Source organism: Brassica napus, chromosome A5 (genome assembly GCF_020379485.1).
Source record: "Brassica napus cultivar Da-Ae chromosome A5, Da-Ae, whole genome shotgun sequence".
Lineage (NCBI taxonomy): Eukaryota > Viridiplantae > Streptophyta > Magnoliopsida > Brassicales > Brassicaceae > Brassica > Brassica napus.
Genome location: NC_063438.1, coordinates 109,069 through 131,121, shown reverse-complemented (window position 1 = coordinate 131,121; position 22,053 = coordinate 109,069). Strand labels below are relative to the sequence as shown.

At 40.3% G+C, this 22,053-nt stretch overlaps 2 protein-coding genes across 3 annotated transcripts; both read right to left on the bottom strand.

The window, feature by feature from the left end:
- Positions 1–3,046: 3,046 nt before the first annotated feature.
- LOC106434846 lies at positions 3,047–5,803 on the bottom strand. The gene is made up of 4 exons (XM_013875700.3): positions 4,783–5,803; positions 3,864–4,071; positions 3,639–3,768; positions 3,047–3,559 (listed from the first exon to the last, which is right to left on the bottom strand). The coding sequence occupies exons 1-4, from the start codon at positions 5,448–5,450 to the stop codon at positions 3,282–3,284; spliced, it is 1,284 nt and encodes a 427-aa protein (XP_013731154.3). The 5' UTR covers positions 5,451–5,803; the 3' UTR covers positions 3,047–3,281.
- Positions 5,804–11,025: 5,222 nt separating this feature from the next.
- On the bottom strand, positions 11,026–22,028 carry LOC106434844 (piezo-type mechanosensitive ion channel homolog). Of its 2 annotated transcripts, none has more exons than XM_022718970.2 (21): positions 21,842–22,028; positions 21,617–21,697; positions 21,364–21,523; positions 21,105–21,262; positions 20,785–20,941; positions 20,512–20,698; positions 20,161–20,276; positions 19,499–19,583; positions 19,177–19,392; positions 18,908–19,085; positions 18,401–18,529; positions 18,134–18,307; positions 17,757–17,990; positions 15,828–17,375; positions 13,247–15,726; positions 12,773–13,168; positions 12,506–12,664; positions 11,772–12,281; positions 11,521–11,671; positions 11,299–11,443; positions 11,026–11,225 (listed from the first exon to the last, which is right to left on the bottom strand). In XM_022718970.2, the coding sequence occupies exons 1-21, from the start codon at positions 21,888–21,890 to the stop codon at positions 11,081–11,083; spliced, it is 7,458 nt and encodes a 2,485-aa protein (XP_022574691.2). In that variant the 5' UTR covers positions 21,891–22,028; the 3' UTR covers positions 11,026–11,080. The 2 variants fall into 2 exon arrangements, with proteins under 2 accessions (XP_022574691.2, XP_022574692.2); XM_022718971.2 differs by having other exon boundaries at positions 18,401–18,526.
- Between the last annotated feature and the right edge of the window lie 25 nt (positions 22,029–22,053).

Here is a 22,053-nt window from a genome sequence, read left to right as displayed (position 1 = left end):
ACTGTTTTAATGCATAGTTCCATCCTTGAGCAACATATTATGAAGTTCAAAGAGGTTTGACACTTTTGTTGTCTCCGTTTCTATAACAAATAACGATTTTATAGTGGTTAGTCCACCAATTTAGGGACTGTTATGAAATTTTAGTAACTTAATTGACAAAAAATTAAAACGGTGCCCATGTACCATGAAAGAGAGTTTAATATACATTAATAGAAATTTATAATGTGTTTATAAATTTTAAAAAAACACTAAAGATCATAGGCTTCAGTATATAGAGCATTTACCGAAAATTTAATATTTTCGTAGGGGTTAACCCATAGATTTTGAGAAAAATTCAAAAATATGAAAATACTGTTTTAATGCATAGTTGCATCCTTCACCAACACATAATTTGGTTCAAAGAGGTTTGGAACCTTTGTTGTCTCCGTTTCTCTAGCAAATAACGATTTTATAGTGGTTAGTCCACTAATTTAGAGACTGTTATGAAGTTTTACTAAATTAATTGACAAAAATTAAAGTGATGCCCATGTACCATGAATGAGAGTTTAATATACATTAATAACAATGTAGAATGTGTTTAGAAATTTTAAAATAACACTAAAGATCATAGGCTTCAGTATATAGAGCATTTACCGAAAATTCAATATTTTCATAGGGGTTAGCCCACAGATTTTGAGAAACGTTCAAAAATATGAAAATACTGTTTTAATGCATAGTTGCATCATTCACCGACATATGATGAAGTTCAAAGAGGTTTGAAACTTTTGTTGTCTCCGTTTCTCTAGCAAATAATGATTTTATAATGGTTAGTCCACCAAGTTAGGGACTGTTATGAAGTTTTACTAATTTAATTGGCATAAAATTAAAGCGATGCCCATGTACCATAAAAGAAAGTTTAATATACATTAATAAAAATTTAGAATGTGTTTAAAATTTTTAAAACAACACTAAAGATCATAGGCTTAGTATATAGAGCATTTACCGAAAATTCAATATTTTCGTAGGGGTTAGCCCACAGATTTTGAGAAAAATTCAAAAATATGAAAATACTTTTTTTACTGCATAGTTGCATCCTTGACCAACATATGATGAAGTTGAAAGAGGTTTGGAACTTTTGTTGTCTCCGTTTCTCTACCAAATAACGAGTTTATAGTGGTTAGTCCACAAATTTAGGGACTGTTATGAAATTTAAGTAAATTAATTGACAAAAAATTAAAACGATGTCCATGTACCACGAAAGAGAGTTTAATATACATTAGTACAAATTTAGAATGTGTTTAGAAATTTTAAAACAACACTAAAGATCATAGGCTTCAGTATATAGAACATTTACCGTAAATTCAATATTTTCGTGGGGGTTAACCCACGGATTTTGAGAAAAAATCAAAAATATGAAAATACTGTTTAAATGCATAGTTGCATCTTTGACCAACATATCATGAAGTTCAAAGAGGTTTGGAACCTTTGTTGTTTCCGTTTTTCTAGAGAATAGTGATTTATAGTGATTAGTCCACCAATTTAGGGAGTATTATAAAGTTTTACTAAACTAATTGATAAAAAAGTTAAAATGATGCTCATGTACTATAAAAAAAAGAGTTTAATATACATTAATAAAAATGTAGAATGTGTTTAGAAATTTTAAAACAGCACTAAAGATCATAGGCTTCACTATATAGAGCATTTACCGAAAAAATCAATATTTTCGTAGGGGTTAACACATAGATTTTGAAAAAAATTCAAAAATATGAAAATATTGTTTTAATGCATATTTTCATCCTTCATTAGCATATGATGAAGGTCAAAGAGGTTTGGAACATTTGTTTTCTCCGTTTTTCTAGAGAATAGTAATTTTATAGTGTTTAGTCTACTTACTTAGGGTGTATTATAAAATTTTACTAAATTAATTGACAAAAAATTAAAACGATATTCATGTATCGTTTAATATATCTTAATAAAAATGTAGGAAATTCAAAGAGGTTTGGAACTTTTATTGTCTCCATTTCTCTAAAAAAAATAGCGATTTATAGTGATTAGTCTACCAATTTAGAGAGTATTATAGTGGTTAATGCTCTGTATATTGAAGTTTACACTCTTTAGTGTTGTTTACACTCTCAACTAGGTAAAACTCAAATGACTGTAAATTATAGCTCTTCTTTCCGGAAAGAAAGTGAAGATGAAGCTAAAGGTTGTGTATAGTAAGGTCTCTGGTTCTGGTTACGTCCGTTACCATCTCACAGAAGTGTTTGTTACCGTCATCACTTCCCGATCCTTGAACTGAAGAAAATGATGTTCGATTTACAAAGTTTTTTTTTTTTTGTTGCTAAATAAAACTTTAATGGGGGCACCTCTAAGCCACTAGGCCGGCAAACAACAATTAAAATTAAAGGAAAACAATTGGCTTCGTCCAGGTTTACAAAGTTTACCGTAATACCTTATCTAGCTAAGACAATTTCCCTAACCAATTTCCCTAACAATTTCCCTAACCATATATATATATATATATATATATATTCTGAATATAATCAGCTTATCTTCAGCTTTTGAATTTTTCTCTATTTCTTGGATTCGACGTACAAACAACAAGGATGCGGATGCCCAGGCGAAGCAGGCCTTGTTGAATGTGTCTGTTGTAATTGCTCCCTCTAGTGGAGCTTGAAACCTGTTAGTTTAATGCAAGTTGTGTTCCAAAAAAAAAAAAAAAAATTCTGAATATATTTACACAGAAGATACATTTTCGTGAACTGGATGATGGATGAGGATAAAGATCATTATAAAACTCGCGAAGTAGAACATGGTTCTCGAGAATATATTATCCACTGCAAGTTGGCTAAAAATAAACTAAAATACTAACGTAAGAAATTAGAATCATAGCTTGGGATTGAGAATTAAGTTATCTTAGCTCGAGGTGCTATAGAAACTTGAGTCATAGTTATGGGGGTTTATGACTTTAGCTTCAAAGTCAGAGCTAACCCAACTTGAACTATTTGTTTTAGTTTCCTTTTCCGTCCATTCTTAAAATAAGTGAACTACTATATAAAAGGTAATCTCGCAAAAACTAATGAGACTGCTCTTCACTAGTAATTTATTAATATACGTCTGTTATTAAACAAGCCACAATGTCTTCACAGTAAAAGCAGACAGAAAAAAGAAATCTGGAAATCTATATATGGGAAAGTATATCAGAATTAACGGTTAAAAACGCGCACAACACAGAGACGTCCACGGCCTGTAACATTTTTGTAATCTATATGTCTAGTAAGTATATATATAGTGATTAATGTTCACGCTTTGTAGTAATGCGTCCTCCAGGAGGCCTTTGTAAGAGATGGATTATTATATATAGTTGTCGTCGTAGCTCTCTGCTGTGTCTGTCTTTTTGGTTGTTCCTCGTCAACGTTAACAGCGCTGGCTTTTACAAGATCGACCTTCACTATGTGATGATCAGATGTTCCTTTAGAAGACAAAACCGAGTACGACCCCGGCACGAACTGGTACGGAGAATCGGCGGAAGCCAGTATGTAGTCCACGCGTGTCCCGTACTTGCATGTTCCTTGTACACCTGCATGTCATTATATATATACGACGTTAGGAAAACGACAGTGGTTGACATAATAAAAGTAGACAGTGTAGGTGCTTACTCTGGCCTTTGGCGACGACTACGACAGATTCGCATTCTCCAGCAAAGTCCTTGGCGTCAGTGTATTCTTTGCTCTTTAAGAACCTCATCACTTGGGCTTTTGGTATTGGCTTACCCATTTCTTGGTAATACTATATATATGTAGCAACGGTATATAGTTACTAAAGCTAGATTGATGATTACGTTGTTGTACATGTATAGATATTAATATGCTAGTTAATTATACCTTGACAATGTCGGTCCATCTCTCGGAAGAGTAATCGGACTCGTCGAGAGAATTGAGAGCGCCAGCAAGTATGTGTGGGACATCAGTTGATTGGATAATTGCATGGACTTGCTTCATTCTCCAATTCTCGTCCAAGTGATCTAGATGAGTGCAGTGAAATTCCACTTCCCCGCTCCCCGGTACATCTATGGTCGCCTTCAGCACATTCCTATTATTAATAAATATATACAAAACCTTAATTAATACTACTTCATTTACTAAAATATGCATCAAATTTTGTCCCCCAAAATGTAACGCGTCTTATTCCAACATAAACCCCACCTAGGCAAAAGGGGAGCAAAAGAATGCAGACTACGTACGTATATTTTTTAATAGACCAATCCTAGACAAAATAAAATAAATAATAATACACACCACCTTTTTCGATGTCTGCCACCATTTTGAATAGTAGTTTTTTAAAAAGGATTCCTTATTTATTAAGTAGAGAAAAGGTTTCCAGTCAAGAGATGTTTTTCACAAGAAGTCAGTGAGATACAGTAATATTATATTTATTCAGACAAAAGCATGTTGACATTTGAAGCTGTCCTTGAGAATAAACAGCTGTTCTCTGAGAAGTTCCTTTCACAGAAAAACTCAAGTGTGCATTTTGTATGTACATGTTTGTATGTATATATAGACACATTGATACTCCTCACGAGAAGACCATGACTAGGTTCTACTTATTGAGGGGGTACAAACTCACCAGTCACCGCACAAAAAAAACTAATTTGTTTATCAAGCATGATCAAGGGGAACCATATAATATTTAATAAAATCCACAGATTTTAGTTTCTATGTTACTACTGGTAACTAAAAATAAGATGAAGAGACAGTTATAGTTTTGAGTCTTGTCTTAATCAAATAATAATAAGTGACTAACCTGAAATCAGAGTGGTCAAAGATCTTGAGGACATTGGAGTTTTTGATGGGCCACTTGGAGAGAACGGCGTTGCCGTACTCGGGCGCCCAGCTCTCGGCAAAGACGTAATTCATGTTGAGGGCAGCCGCCAGATCGGAGAGGGGTCGCATTTGGTCAGCCTCGTCCGCCTTCACGTCCTGAAGAGCAAGCACGTCAGCGTCTAGCTCCCTCAGCACATCAAGAACCGTTCTGGTGGAGGGGAGATCGCCGGAGAAAGAGAGAGCTGGCCTGAGAGGGGAGTGATCCTCACGGAAACTGAGCTGGCGGCTAATCTCGTTGTAGGGGAGATTGATGGAGACCCTTAGCCTCGATTTAGCGAACCTCTCTTGTTTCATATTATTGTTAATGGGGTGAAGCGGAGACTGCTTAAGTATGCTCCTGGGACGGTCAAGAGTTGACTTGGAGCGGAGTGGGAGACCAGCAGTAGAGTTGTTGTTGTTGGGGACGGCGGGAGCCATGGAGAACATAGCAGCGTTGAAGGTGGCGACTCTGATGGGTTTCTCAGGGTTTGGATGAATGGCGGCTGTGGAAGAAAACTCGTTGGAGGAGGGAGTGGGGTCTTCACCGGAGATTTTGGCCTTCCGGATACGGCGGCGGAGGAAAGCAATGAGGTTCAACATCATCATCATCTAGAAAACCGGCGATCGCAGCATATAAAGAGAGAGAGAGAGATTAATTTAGAAAAAGGAAAGAAATAAAAGAATTACGAGTTTTGAGAATTTAGGAATCTGAAGTTGCTAAAAAGACTGAGAGCAAGGAGCTCTTCTTGGAAATTGGTCTTCAGCTTACGTGTGATATCATCAACTGATCATGTACCCTATCTATCTATCTTTATATATATACTGGTTTTATAAACGCCAATCATTTGATTTCAGTCCTTATTATTTTTCTATACAAAATTTACTTCTTCTGAATAATTTGGTCTAGCAAAAAAAAGAAGAAGAAGAAGCAATCATCGACGGTATGGAGCTTATATAAACTCACAATAATTACAAAGAGTTATGAACCGTCCAACAAGGAAGAGTTAATTAGCGAAAAGGAAGCTAACTACTCCCAAATAATTAATACTAGATGTAACTCATACATACGATGCTGGCACTTGCTTTTGTAGCTTTCTTCCCATCTTAAATTTATTATCCAAATGCATGGCAGAGTAGCCGTGGACCCGCCTCATTTGACACGGACCTAATACATTTATATAATTATAAACAAGTACTAATAAGAGGGAGGACTCAACTACTCTTTAATTTAAAGACTGGTAGTAGTTTCCTGCAGAAAAATCTCCTTAATGAAGGATTTGATATAAGCAAAGCATAGCTTTATCGTGGAATTAAATATAGGAAGGTTGATTGAATAATTGAGGGGAAAACAAGAAATAACCAAAATAATACAACTAATGATTTTTTATTTTTTTTTAAAAAGTCAAAAAGAAAAGAACAAAGAATGGAATAGAGAGCGTTGAGAGTTAGGTGAAGTGATTGGACGTTTAGCTGGAGAAAGAGAGAGAGAGGACATGTGTGTGCTGTTTCCATATTCTCAAAAACGGCATTACACCTTCGTCGTTTTGCGAAACTCCTCTTCTTTCTTTTTTTGAGGTTCAACGTGATGCGTTTCAAAACAAATATGTATGGGCTTAGAAACAAAAGATAATGAGCTTGAAAACAAAACTGTATGGGTCGTATCTTGTTATAGGCCCATAAAAATGAAAAGACGATCCAGTGGTGAAGTCAGGCTATAAGAATCGCACAGCTCAGTTACGCAGGGAGAGAGGCGTTTGGAAGAGAAAGGATCCATCATAGCTGCAGGGCCGCTGCTAGCCTGCAAGTGAGATGGAGGAGGAGCCGGAGCCGGAGCCCGAGTTGGTAATTTTTCTTTAGTAGTAGTACAGTAGTAGTAGTAAGTACTACTACTACACATTTGATGTTGAAGTCGCGTCTCTCTTATTACTTTGTGAGCAAACATGTTATGTTATCATAGAGCAAACATGTTATCATGGGATTGTCTATAGGCTCTAGCTGTTTTAGCTTTTCAGGTTGGACTCGCGAATTTGGAATACCCATCATCTCTCTCACTCCTACTGAATCTTTACTTGTATCTAGTTCAGGATAGAATGAAGTTTTCTTCATCTTCTAGTCATTATGTCATAAGACTCATAACTACATGAGGCACCCGGACAGTTCGGAGATTGGGAGAAATATCCAAGAAATTTGATCCGGATATTGTCTTCCTTATGGAAACTAAAAACTCCAATGAAGTCGTTCTCAAGAAGCTTGATCACCTTCAGTTTGAATGTCACCATCTAGTCCCGCCAATAGGCCACGGAGCCGGTGGATTAGCTCTGTTCTGGAAGCCGGAACTCAACCTCCAGATTTTAGATTCCTCTCCTAATGTAATCGAAACTGTTGTTGAGTTTGAAGGGAAAAAATTCTATTCTTCATTTGTGTACGGAAATACAGATAAAAAGCTCAGACGCGAGCTTTGGGATCAACTACTCGGATTAGCCAGGAACCGGGATGATGCATGGTTCGTCACAGGCGACCTTAATGACATAATGTGTGGCGATGAGAAGGATGGGGGAGTCATTAGACCGGAAGGCTCCTTTTCAGACCTAAGAACCTTTTTCTCAGAAGGTGATCTCTATGATCTCCAGCATACGGGTGATCCACTTTCTTGGAGGGGGAAGCGTGGAGACGATGTTGTTCGGTGCAGGCTTGACAGAGCTGCTTCCAACACCCTATGGGCGGAATCCTTTCCAGCTGCGAGATGCGAATATCTGGGCTTTGAGGGGTCAGATCATAAACCTTTAATCTCGCTGTTTGATAGAGGTGATAAGAGACGGAGAGGGATGTTCAGGTATGACCGACGGCTATGCAAGAATGAAGAAGCTAGGAAGGTTATAGCAGAGGCCTGGAGAAAGGACCCTCTCTCTACTGTTGCTGAGAAACTGGCTAGTACAAGAAGTGCCATTTCAGCTTGGAACCGAATTCAGCAGCGAAACAGCATGAAACTAATAGAGCAGAAAAAACTGGAGCTCAATGCTGCCCTTTCTAGCCCAGTTGAAGACACAGCCTTGATCCAAGAGATCTCTACAACGCTAAGTTCGGCCTATGCTGCTGAGGAAGAATTTTGGAGACAGCGCAGCAGGCTTCTTTGGCTCAAGCTTGGAGATAGGAACTCGGGATTTTTCCATGCGGTTACAAAGGCTAGGCGAAGAAGAAACGCGTTCTCGGTGATAGAGAAGGAAGACGGACAGATGGTCTATAAAGAAGCGGAGATAACACAAGCAATTGGTGAGTACTTTGAAAAGCTCTTTGAGTCTACCCCGGGGGAACGAGCGTATGCTGTGAATCGAGGCCTCCACCCAATCATATCTGAAGAAGATAATGCTGCCCTAACAAGCATTCCCACAGCTGAAGAGATAAAGGAGGCTGCTTTCTCTATCCATGCTGATAAAGCCCCTGGACCGGATGGATTTTCTGCGGGATTTTTCCACACGCATTGGGAACACATGGGTCCGGATATAGTTGCAGAGGTTCAGGAATTCTTTCATGGGGCGCCCCTCCCGGCAGAGATTAATGATACTAACATCCGGCTCATTCCTAAGATCATCAACCCACAGAAGGTATCAGACTACCGTCCAATTGCGCTTTGTAATGTCCAGTATAAAATCTACTCTAAGCTGCTTACAAGACGCCTGCAACCTATGATGGACAAGCTTATTGCGGAAAACCAGTCTGCTTTTGTGCCAGGCCGAGCAATTGGCGATAATGTGCTCATAACGCATGAGGTTCTTCACTTCTTGAAGACCTCCAAAGCAGAGCAAAGATGCGCAATGGCGGTTAAAACCGACATGAGCAAGGCCTACGACCGGCTCGAATGGGACTTCATAGCTCTAGTGTTAGCTCGGTTGGGATTCCACCGAAGTCTAATCAGACTGATTATCCAGTGTATCTCTACTGTTTCATACTCCTTCCTCATTAACGGCTCGCCTAGAGGGAAGGTAGTACCGAGCAGAGGTATTCGCCAAGGCGATCCCCTCTCTCCCTACATATTTATTATGTGTAGTGAAGTCCTCTCGGGATTATGCAACAGAGCTCAAGAGGAAGGTTTAATCCAAGGGATAAAAGTCGCTCGTGGCTGCCCCCGGGTGAACCATCTCCTCTTCGCAGATGATACTATGTTCTTTGTCACAGCTAATGAGAGCAATGGTGAGGCGCTTAATGCCATTCTACACTGTTATGGGGAGGCTTCGGGTCAGTCAATTAACTCGGAAAAGTCAGCTATAACCTTCTCCCGGCGAACCCCGACTGCAATTAAAATTGCAGTAAAAAACGTGCTACAAATTCAAAAGGAGGGAGGTGTCGGTAAATATCTCGGACTTCCTGAGCTATTTGGCCGGCGCAAACGTGATCTCTTCTCGGCCATTGTAGATCGAATCAAACAAAAAGCTCGAGGCTGGTCCACAAAGGTTCTTTCGTCGGCAGGGAAGCTGGTCATGTTACAGAGCGTGCTATCTCCAGTCCCTTCTTATTCCATGACGTGCTTCAAGCTCCCGGTGTCTCTTTGCAAGCGAATACAGTCTGTCGTCACGCGGTTCTGGTGGGATAATAATGAAAATGTCAGAAAGATGGCTTGGGTTTCTTGGGACAGCATAGCAACGCCTAAGTCCTCTGGAGGCTTGGGGATGAGAGACTTTCAACACTACAATTACTCTTTACTCGCAAAGATAAGCTGGAGATTACTAAATAGCCCGAACAGCCTTCTGGGTAAGATTTTGCAGGGGAAATACTTCCCTGATAGCAACATTCTGCTGGCTTCGGAATCATCTGCTATGTCGCATGGATGGCGGAGCATCCTCATAGGGCGGGACCTTCTCCTGAAGAATCTGGGCTGGTCAGTAGGTGATGGAAGATCTATTGAGATATGGCGTGATCCGTGGCTTAATGCACACAAGCAGGAAAGACCCATGGGCCCTCCTATGGAACAGAGTGCGGAACTGAGGGTGGCTGATCTAATGATACCTGAAGAAGGGCAATGGGATCGCAGGAAAATTCAACTCCTACTCCCGGAGTACGAAGACAAGATCCTCTTCATCAAACCGAGCTTAACTGGCGCTGCAGATAAGTTAATCTGGCTGGGAACGAAGACGGGTGATTACTCTGTCAAGTCGGGTTACTATGTTGCTATTGGAGCTGAGGGAGATGGACCAGAAGCTGAAGGAGATTTTAAGTGGACAAATCATGTATGGAAGCTGGACTGTGCGCCTAAAGTGAAACTATTCGTCTGGAAGGTTTTGAAAGGTGCGGTTCCGGTAGGAGAGCGATTGCTCGAGAGGCACATTGACATCGACCCTAGGTGTAAACGATGCGGAAGTAACGAATCTATCACTCATCTCCTCTTCCACTGTCAGTTTGCACAGCGGGTGTGGCATCTTGCTCCCCTTGCAACTGCCCCGGATTTTAGAGGAATGATAGATTTAATGGCCGACTGGCCCGCACTGAGCAATCTAAAAGCCTTACCACCAACCGGCATAGCATCGGGTAATCTGGTCCCATGGATCTTTTGGAACATTTGGAAAGCAAGAAACAGATTCGTATTTGAAGGTGTCTCTGCCTCTCCCGAGGATACTCTATCCTCTGCAATCCGTTTGGCTCGAGAATGGAGCATAAGTGGAAAACCGGAGAAGACTGAAGGCAAGAAACATCGACTGATAGAGGTGCCAGTGTTAAGCGGAACGACGAGGATACAGACAGATGCAGCGTGGTGCTCAGCAAGGAAGATTGCAGGTATTGGTGGAATCATTCATCTCCCTCCTCGCAATAGGGAGATCCAGTTGAAGATGGAGTTTATTGCATCGCCCCTAATGGCCGAAGGATTAGCGCTGCGGGAAGTTATGCTTAGATGCCAAGACCTGGAGCTCCATAACCTCAGATTTGAGTCGGACTCTTCCCTTCTTGTTAATTGCCTCAATCAGGTTGTTTCCATTGCAGAGATGCATAGTGTCGTTGCAGACATCATTGAACTGTCTCGTAGATTTGCTTCTGTTGCTTTTGTGTGGATTCCTCGTGAGAGGAATGTTGAAGCCGATATGTTGGCAAAGAGAGCTTTAAATGTAGCTGAACCTTTGTTGGTTGGGAATGCTGTTATTGCTCCCAACTAAATTTCTCTTTCAATTAATATAAGTGTTCCAAAAAAAAAATATATATAATAATAAAAAATTCACTCGGTATGTACAAATATGACAAAAGTGTGGTCGGACCTAAGCATCATAGTCTAGCTTTGTATACTCAAGCAGCATGTGTGGGGATCTATAGATCTTCACAAGGGTCCAGTATAGAACTTCTTCTACTCCAAGCTCACCCTCCGCTCTCGCCGCGTATAAGTCCTCACATATTGCTATTAATCTACATTTAACAACACAGATAGAGAGCATTACTAAAAAAGAAAAGCAAAACTCACAAGGGTTGCGGTTGTTACCTGTCACACGAAGGCAGGTTCTCGTAAGGTATTCTCATACGCAGGTCAGAGCATTGGAGCCTGATAAAACGCCCCACTGCCAGTACAAATGTTATATAGAGCCCCCATATACTGAATTTGCTGAGCGTGTCACCAAGAAACCCCTCTGCATTATTCCAGTAACTGTTAAATCTTAATAGAACATTACAAGTCTCGAGAGAGAGCAAGCAAGAGCTAACTTACGTGGAGGTGTTTCCTCGGACATTATGATAGCAACTGGTCCATCCATACCCTCGCAAGCGCTGATATTTTCGGACGCTTTAAGATTATGGAATGACCACCACCACTTGGAATCTGCATGGTTCATGAGTATGTCTGCACTCACTTCATCTGTCTGTGTACCAACAACATAAACAATATTTAAGTTCGAAACGGAAAACACAGTCTGGAAAAGAAACAACTCTTAGCTTCTTGTGCCAAAAAGATATTTTTACCTGATCCTCAAAAGACCTGACATCACCAGAGCCAGTAACACGGAAAAACTTTGGGTATAAGTTCTGCACTCTAAATCCATCCATTGAGCCATTGAGGACCATTTGCACATCAGAGCGTTTCGGAAGGTCCTGAGGGTCCACACTTCTTTCATACTTGACAGTCTCCTTGCCTTTGGGTCGGTCTCTGTTTAGAACCCAAGAAAAGGTGATGTCCATATCCGTGTCCCAGTCCAGGGATTGAACGAATCTGGTCACAACTGTGTCAGGGACAAGCCATAGAACGCTTGCATCAGCTTGGCAGCATATCAGCTGAATGTCATTTTTGTTGTACGTTGGCAAGAAGCTTTGGGACCCTAGATCTAGCCCAAGATCAATGTCATCCCCTGAGATTCTTTTGCACAGAGTTGTCTGGAACAAAGTAAGCTTTCCACCAATTGTTTTTATATCAATTTGAACGCTCGCATCTTTTATCGGGTTGGCAATGTTTGTTGGGTTACCACTGCTATACATCTGCAAGGAGGAAGCCGTTACCAACAAAACAAATGACTCACCAATTATATACCCTTACTTGTAAGACATCACAGACAGTTGTTGGTTTAAGCCAACACTATAATCTTTTCTTACTTATACGCGTCAGGGTACTACTGTTCATCACAAGAACCAAATTATTCGGTTTCTTTTCTTTACTTTTTTTTCTTCCATAAAACTTATGGTTGTAAGGAGAAATCTTTTACCAGCATAGGAGCCCATATAACGCATAACAAGATGAAGAAGAGACATATCCCGTTGCAGCATTTAGTCATTTTTGTTTGCCTCTCCCCATGTTTGTGTGTAGCTCGATTTAAAACTGTATCGCATTTGACAAGGTACAAACTCGCATTCACATCTTCCAACTGCAAAAGGACAGAACTTAAGTCCTTGGACGTATGTTCAGGTTAAACATGAACGATCCATGATCATAACGAGGGTTCTAGATATCAGCATGGGTTGAAACAACATACCTTGAGCCAGTCATACATTGTCAGTGATGTGGCTGTGCAGGACCAGTCAAGTACACATCTCAGTTCATACAGGAAAGGAAGAGCACGGTAAAGTCTGTAGCCATAGTAATTGATCCTTGAAACTTCACTTGTCAAAAACTGCCGGTATAGGGTACTCTTATGAGGTAGTCCATAGCGGATTTGTATGGCCTGGAGAGCTAGTGACATTGCTTTGGCAAGAAATATGAATCTGAGAGCCAAGCCAGCAGCGTGTTGCTGCGTAGGATATATGCTCCAAGCATACTCTGTCACTGCATATGTGAAGAGAATAAGACTGAAGAGATAGTATACCACTTTTCCAGTCGCAAATGAGCAAAGATAGATGACTCGATCAACAACAATCAGGAAGAAGATAACCTGCCACAGAAGCGTTTCATCAGGTTAGGGAACTGATATGCGAAGAACAGATAAACGAGACTTAAAGAAATGAACTACCATTAGAATAATGACAAAGTCAACTGGGAACTGGTCCTCTAGCTGATATACATCGATAAACTCGCTTTTATTTTTAATGACTGATTGGTAGAAAATAGCAACCAGAAAGAAGGCCATCAAATCAGCACCAAATATGTAAGCATAGAGGTCTGTTTCTCTCTTTCCTCCGCCAATCACAGAGAGGATGGGGTAAGGGAACCCAGTTCCTTCAACAAGTCCACTATGTTGAGCTTTGCGAATTTCTTTCGCCACATCTGAAGCTGGGGCAAGTGATCTGTACCATTCTGCTGAACAACACCCATTCGTGGGAGAAGCATACTCAACCTCAAGGACAACCAGGGCCTCGTTTGGGGTCTCTGTACTTCTCTCTATACTTTGTACGTGGACCCTGCTTGAGTAAGGACAAAGATCAGGGTTTTCCTTCTCGCATCTCTCATTGTGAACAAGCCTAAGCAACTGACTCATTCGGCATTCAACTCTTTCAGGCTGAATTCCATCTTCAGGCCACATGTGAACATCCATTGTCACCTGCACAAAGTAAGGAGGGGATTCTGCTCCACGTGTCAGCGAGATCCAGTACCGGCAGATGCCTCTCATAACCAATTTCGCACCATCTCTCAACCTCTTGTACACATCCAAGATTTTCTGGCTCCAGCTACTTCTTGTAAGGTCCTTCTGGCTCCCACGAGCATTCCGGCGTGAAGTAAAATCGCCAGAAGGAACCCAATCACCATCTTTCACTGTTATGGCGCTCTGTATGAGGGTGAATATGTAAATAAGAAAGAGAGGCAACGAGCTGACAACAAACGATGATTTGATTCTTTGTGTTGGAAATCCAAGTTCATGAAGAAGAGGAGCGTCGATGCTCAACCCACAGTGCTGGATTATAATCTGGTATAAATACTGGAGGAGGATATAGATTTCTGTGTACATTAGCATGAGGACCCAAAAGATGTGAGTAGGGCCTGTGTGAACGCAGAGGGCATATAGGAACAACGCTGCTAGATAGACCATGGAAAGAAGACTGAAGTTCCACAGAAACGCAATAATGAAGCAGCAATAGCAAACAATATCATTGTTGGACTGCATCCTAGACCATATATGACGAAGGATCCTTCCTATCTGAAAGCTAGCGCCATCACTACTCCTGTCTGATTGTAGAGATGTTGACCGTTCAAAAGGTTTCTGTATTCTTTTCTGACTTTCCATCTCATCATACACCTCATCATCTACAGAGGACTGCTCATTTGTATCTGAATTTTCCGGCGAGATGTTTAAGAAGTTCACAAGGTTATTTACTGCCTGATTTCCAATAAATTGTACTTGGGAAACACCATCACCGATGAGTTGCACAGCAGAAATCAACGGATTATCTTTTCCCTCTGACTTTTCCTTTCTTTCATGTTCCATAGGCATGGCATCAAGATCCTGCTGAACTTCAGTGATCTCACAAGGAGATGCTCCAAATGAACACTCTGGAGAATCTGGTGCTTCTGGAGTAGTACTGATAGGAAGCTCCTGAGCTTCAAAAGGATACTGTGGATCCTCGACAATAGGCTGCTCTTCTTTCCTGTGGACTACTCCATCAATCTCAGGACTGGCTGCACCACTATCTGGAATCAAGAACGGATTCCTCCTCCTTCTTAGACCTTCAGTGCGCGGAGAAGTAAGTCCAATATTAGAATCAGAATTCATTTTGTGAAGCTGTACCCGCAGGTTCAGCATTTCAGACTTCATTTTTTCCACCTGCAAATTTCGCTGCCGCTTCTTTTCTACAGACTCACGAATCTGTTGCAGTTGCTCCGTCTTCCGCGCTGCTTTCTTCTCTTGCTCCCGCACAATAGCGCCAATTTGCTCTGCTTCAAGATACCGCGAGACATAATCAAACTCCTGGGAGGAAAACATGTAGGACTGAAGAGATACTAGCATAAATATGATTATCTCAACGAGGGCAGATCTTGCAGTGATTCGAAACCCGTAGTCATACTTGTAAAACCCAATCACCTCGTAGATATAATCAACCGTTTCACACTTTCCATCATTGAAGTTTCCCACAAATGGAGATTGATATGCGAGAGAAAAGATAATGAGAACAAAATTGTAGACTCGCAAGAACCTGAATATTTTGTTCTTCTTCTTCAGTATTTCAAGTCGCATCCGGGCAAAAACAAGAGCGAATGCAAGGTAACCCAGGTGTAGAATGTCATACTCAAGAGTTCCTGTGATTAGGATCAAAATAAGCACAACATCCAGCAGATGAACGTAACAATAAAGCCTCAGGTAATCAAGCACGGTCCACATGCTCTTAGTTTCGAAGGAGAGATCTCTCCAGACAAATGAGTTCTTTCTTTGAGACTTCATCTGGTGATATGTTGATGACTGAGAGAAACTGAATATGTGATCAGACCGAAGTTTGAAACAGGCAAACATGAACACCACGAAATAGCTAATAAGCGTCCGGGGATCGTCAACTCTCACTCCTGCAAAAACAAATAGAAAAGCATCTCCATATAGAACCTAATTCATGAAGAATAAATGCATAAGAACACCAAGTGCTCCAGAGAATTTTAAGGTGTCTTACCAAGCCAACAGTCCCGGCAAAATTTAAAGTTGAGAACTGCAATGCTCCAGCAGTCATGGCAATGCACACTAGTTTCACTTGGAGCCTGATCGGAAGGCAATGAGTTATTCCAAGTGGCAACGTACTCAACTGAGAGTATTGATGCAAACAGAAAAACAACTACAGGCCATAGTTTCTGAATTACGCGTCTTCTCAAGAGGACACATGCAGCAAGCAGCGCAATATATACCAAGGAGATGGCATTCAATAAAGCAAAACTTGCAAGAAGCAGCGCAATCATGTTTATCTCAAGGCCGTAGAGGTTAAACATATTCTCAATCCAAAATTTCAAGTAAATTTTCAACAGATTCTTCTGCGTTTCAAACCTCTCCTTCTTCAATGCCAGAATCCTTCTCCTGTTCCACCTGTGACTCTCTTTGATGCTTCCCCAGAAGTGACCAAATGAAAATTTCCTACTACTGCCACTTTCAGAGCCTCCAGTCTTGGGATGAAAAAAACCAGCTGCCTGATTATCACGGGGAGAGAAGAAAGGCCATGAGTTACTAGTAGCCTCGCCTTGTTTCATTAATAAAGAAGAATGATCTGTTGACGATGGGTTTTCACCATTAGAACTGGAAACACTTGCAGTGGTGTCTTCTGCAGAGACAAATAGGGGGCAAGGCTCGTCGTATTTTCCTTTGATAATAGTTAAACCAGGTGTCCTTTCTAGCCAACGAAATACATTGTATTGCAGAGTGCAGGCAGCAACAACCAGCACTTTGCCTCGTAGACCTGATTCTATACCCCAAAATCCAGGTTCATATACTCGAAGGCCCAAGTAGAAAGACAACTCAGCATATTTTTGCCCAGGGAACATCTGAGCTTGCATGCCCCAAAGTTGGAAAAGATACTCCGTAGACACAAGAAATCCAGTATAGATCAAAAATGATTTGGATGGTACTGAAGAAGACTTTGGGAAGGTTGTGCAGATGACAAGGCCAAGGAGATATACAAATCCAAACACACTGATTGGAGACAACGATGCATAAAACAATGCCGCAAACAAGATCTTCTGACCATGCCATACCAAAAATCTCTCAACAAAACCAAAAACTCCAGGTTGAAGCAAACTAGATTGACCAGGAATGTAATGTCCATTTTGCCTCCTTTCGTAGCTGTAAAGTTGCATCACGACCAAGACAGCTAGAGATTCCCATACATTATCCAGCAATGGTGCTTTGGAGTTGTAACCCAAATAAAAGTAGAGATCAATATATCCAGATAACCAAAGCTGCAAGCTGACAAAGCTACTTAAGCAGTAGATAAACATAAACACCAAAAAAGCATATGCTTTCAAAGGGAACCACAAGCGTCTCTTAGTTTCCTCAAACAGTTGTCTTCCAGTAATCCAGAGCAAGAGAAGGAAAATGTATCCAAACGATACATAATTGGGTTTCACCAGGTATACACTTATGAGAATAGTGATGAAAGCAATGTATGTTCCACATGATCGGTACATAGACAGAAACTTTTGCCCAATCGCACTCAGAAATGAAGCAATATGTCTCTCTGTAAGAAGAAAAAAACAGTGATTCGTAAGCATATAATAAGAGAGTAGATACAAAAAAGGTATGATGAACCACAACGACCAATTATAAGATTCTGACAGAGGTCACAGAATGTGCAACTTTTGAAGTTCACAGCATGAAAGCTACTCCTAGAGCTACCATATAAAAGTAGTGGCAACAGAAGCTAAATTTTATCTTGTTAGGTCGATAAATGCACTTAAATGAAGATAGTAAGATAATAAATTTTACACCATAAAAGGTTGATATGTATAATGAACGGTATGTCAAGGAAGCAAGGATCAGCAGTTGAAGGACAAACTAAGACGTGAATATATCCCTCCCAGATGTTCACTTCAAAAGAGACAAGAAGGAAGTTTTATACCATAAGTAGTATTATCCTGGCAATAACTTGAAGATGGAGATGAGTAGACGGACAAGAGAACTGATTTGTTGAGACCAGCTTTCAATATGCTAAATCCAATAGGAGGGCTTGGTGTATGTCGTACAATTGCTGAGAAGGAAAATAGCACCTCAAAGCCATGATTATGGATGGCACAGAAGCAAGCAAGCAAGGCTATCTCCAAGAAGTCCCAAGAGCTTTCAGACCTAAGGAGACCTGCAATAACTCATACACAAGAGTTATCAGTCAGAACTCTTCCTTACTCTTTAATCTAAGATCACCTAGCAGCTATATTCGAAAGGAAACTGATGATATGTGAATCTAGCCTATAACTTGAAAATACAGAAAGAGAAGTGTACCTAACTGAAACAGTATTTCTCTGCTCACAGAGCCTTGCCGCTTTAAGGAGTTCGACATAAGATCGATCTCAAGAATGTAGAGAAGTGCAAAATGAACTTCGCATAGAAGAATCAGTGACTTGCGTATCTTTCTGTTGATGTTGTGGCTCAACAGATAAATAAGGAAGAATATCACTGAAAGATACGTCCATCAGGAAACATCCATATTTATGAATCATTATTGAAAAAAAAAGAAAAAAGAAGAGAATAGGAGGGGAACAAACATACCATACACTGCATGGACAAACCCAGGTTTCATGGCAATGAGGAAAATCAGTGCGAGCATAATAGCCCGTGAACATTTCCGCAATCCCCAAGCAATGGTGGCGACAACCAACACCTTTGTTTCCTCATCTGCTGTGGTGATAATCTCAGCCGTTAAGAGCAGTTCTCAAATTGAATATAAAGCAGAAGACTAGAATAAGCGTGAAATAAACAAAGCCTTTACCAAAGAAATTAATAGTCTTACGCTTTGCACCTTCAAAATCACAGAACATATAAACATTTTCAATGATTACTATATATCAAAATTTCTTCAAAACATATCATGGATAGAGCGGTGACTCTTAATATGTCTCGGATTTCAGAACACATGATGCAGAAAAGATGATAGTTGATCGCGATAAACAAGTACACCCACCAAATTATTTTGTCAATTTTAGAGGTCCTGACAAGCCTAAAAGTTGGAAAACACCAGATAACTTGTTTTGCAGAAAGCATATGTGAGGCTATTACCTTCAGCATAAGAACTATCATTGGAGGATCTGGAGCTCTCTTCAGACAGGTAGAGAAAAACAGAGTTGTTCACAAGATTACCCAATGCAACCAACATCCCCAAACCAAATTGTGCAAGCAAAAAGAATCCAGGTATAGTGTAATGCCAAAGGCCCACCATCTCCCAAATTTTCATGTCCTACATATTATATGGGAAGACATTACCCTTCCAACATTAGTGTTCTTTCAAAATACATGAAATTTACACATAGCGGATAGCGAAGTATTACCTTTCCAACCTTAGTGTTCAGAAAGGAAAATGCCACATTGAATATGTACGTACTGACAGCCCAGAAGAGTATAAATACAAGAAGAAGGCCATTTAATCTGTGCAAGCGGAACAAGGACGGGAAGGCATAGATAATGTAACCAACATATGCAAGGAGGCCAAACGCACACAAGCTCGCAAAATGAAAACTCCAGAACGAAAGAGCAAACAGAGAAACCTGGCAATCATGGAAGCAAGTAATAAAATAAAAGAGTGAGTTTTTTTGACACAATACGTTGCTTGAGCTTACACATACACGTTGATACCAGGATACAAGTATATACCGGAAAACCATATGTGAAGAAATTGATACTGAAAGTCTTAAACACAGCTCCCCTCAGTAAAACATTGGTGTGCCTTACACCAGCCCTGGAAATTCGGAAGAAATTTACACATAAGGCAAAGCGTAACTATTATACATTTACAAGTCTACTCTTGTATAGACCAGTCAAGAGAACGTCCAATAGAATGTGTGAACTAGCTGTAGTCCAACAGTTCATGCTAGCAAAGAAACCAATCACAAAAACTTTGTAATACTGAAAACCAATGAGTTTCAGCCTTTCAGAGGCTTTTTCATAAATCAAATTTGTCCCACTTAATACAGTAACGTTTTATGCCAACTTCTCATTTTTAAACTAAAACTCCTCTTACACAGCCTAGATATCACCAGAAAATTACATGACTCTTTCATTAACCCATAGCTACCGATTTCATTATAGTTCTTTGAACCGAAGACAGGAGTATCTACAGTCTAGACCATAAAACGAATAAATCAAGCGAGCATATTCAACCAAGCTTTATCGCTTCTCAGTCATAAACTAATTCATACAAGTGGCACAATTTCGAACAGACAAATTAAAATTTCCTTTCGACGCTAAGATACTGTGTCAAACACTACAACAGCTCCTAGCAATTAAGAGACAGAGCAAAAATATATACAGCATACCTTGATTCTCGAATAAAAAACGAATATTTTGGAGGAAGAAGACGCTCTGCCAAGTTATTTTCACTCGTGGACATAATAAAGTCCATATCCTCGAGGTCTGACCTTACATAGGAAAGCTGCAATTGCAGAAATATAATAGCGTAGTAGATCGTTAACAGATCAGGACGGAAATGTCAACTAACCAGACGGGAAAACTATACTAGTTGTTGGTTTCATATAAATATTAACGGCTGTTGAGAAACAGTTTAGCAAGCAATATACGTTTTTTTAATGGAAAACCCATATATGACTATCAGTTTGGACACTTGTGCGAGAGCAAGCAATACTGATCCTAGAGGGAAAAAGTCATACCATGATGAAGAACAGCAAAAGGAAAAGACCAGAACAAATATCAGGGCCTTCAGTTTCCGCAGAGATTCTGAATAGACCGATAAAGCTTGCTATCCATCGAATCATATCGGAAAAGTTTATTGGTAACTGATAGAGGTAAAGCAGGATGATGTTGAACCCTGAGTAGATGTATAGAACTCTCCACCACCTTAACAATACAAAAGAAAAGACAGCAGTTGAGAAAAGCAGGATCGGGAAGGGCTAACTTAGCATAATAATCAATTAATTATCAACCTGAAAAGTCCTGAAACGTTGCTTGTCAGGGACCAGTCCACGAGACCAGCACAGCTACCAATAAAAAATGGCAAAGAAATCCATGAAGGATTGCAAATTCCCACTGCCAATTGAACTGCTGGTAACAACAAGCAGGTGGCAACCCTAAGATGACTTCCTGAGTCATAAACGATTTAGACAGTGTCAAACCGAGTTGGCAGCAAAACAAAAAGAGAAAAGGGTACCACATGGAAGAGCCTTATTCTTCTAAAAATAGACATTAATTAACCAGATAAAATGAGAAAAAGGTAAGAGTCATTATTTGGAGATTAGTTACAAACCTAGATGTTCAAAAACTTGAGAAAAGGGAGACCAACATGTGTCCCGCCATCGAACCAAGCCGAATCTACTAGTGTATATGTCAGCAAGTGAAACTAGGGATGTTAGTAGTTGTAAAGCCAAGAAATACATAACAGTGGGGTTTCTCCAAGACTTCAATCTGCGAAACCAAACACAAGAGGGTGGGGGTGGGGGGGGGGGGGGGGGGGGGGTAAAAAAAAGGCAGTGAGAGATGAAGTAAAGAGGGAGAGTAAGTGTTACATCATAAAGCCAGTGAGACTCATCCAGCCAGTATCAGATGTGTCCCAGTCGGGGGCAAGAGCATCCGAAAGGACAAGGTAAACCACTTGTGCAACAATGATAAGACATGAAAAGAAGAAAATGGGCCATAACAGCCAGTGACTCCTCTGGAAACGGTATCCTGGGAAAAGAAAGAAAGCACAATACAAATGCAAAATTTCAGAAAGGGAACATGAGCTTAGTTAGTTATCAAAAAAGAAAGAAGAGGAAGTACCAAAATCAGGAGCAATAAAGAGAAGGAGGAGAAAAGCAATCAAATCAACAAAGGAAATGAGACTCCAGTTAATAAGTGCAGCTGTGAGACAAGACAAGAGAAAAAGAGATGTTAAATGTTTACACTACTAAGCAAATAGGATCAAGTGGAAGATTCTGGTGAAGCAGGCAATGAGCATTTTAAGTGCTGTTGAGATGTTACATCATCCGAATGAATGGTACGTACCTGCGAGAAGTAGCCAAGGCAACAAGAAGCCGACCAGAAAACTCGCCATTAGATTAGATTAGATTAGAAGCTTGTCTTAACGATCAGCATAATAATCCCAATTTTTATCAAATAGATCCCCTCGAGGAGAAGAAATCAATTTCCCGAACGGGAGGGGGGGAATCAATAAGAAACAACATCTTTATCATCGCTCGCGGCCGAGCCAGGTAGAA

Coding starts and splice junctions, on each gene's coding strand:
- LOC106434846 (XM_013875700.3), bottom strand. CDS start 5,450: ATGATGATGATGTTGAACCTCATTGCTTTCCTCCGCCGCCGTATCCGG. Junction 4,072..4,782: donor TTTGACCACTCTGATTTCAG/GTTAGTCACTTA, acceptor TATTAATAATAG/GAATGTGCTGAAGGCGACCA. Junction 3,769..3,863: donor GATGGACCGACATTGTCAAG/GTATAATTAACT, acceptor ACATATATATAG/TATTACCAAGAAATGGGTAA.
- LOC106434844 (XM_022718970.2), bottom strand. CDS start 21,890: ATGGCGAGTTTTCTGGTCGGCTTCTTGTTGCCTTGGCTACTTCTCGCA. Junction 21,524..21,616: donor CTTTATTGCTCCTGATTTTG/GTACTTCCTCTT, acceptor TTCTTTTCCCAG/GATACCGTTTCCAGAGGAGT. Junction 18,530..18,907: donor TGATAGTTCTTATGCTGAAG/GTAATAGCCTCA, acceptor TTATCACCACAG/CAGATGAGGAAACAAAGGTG.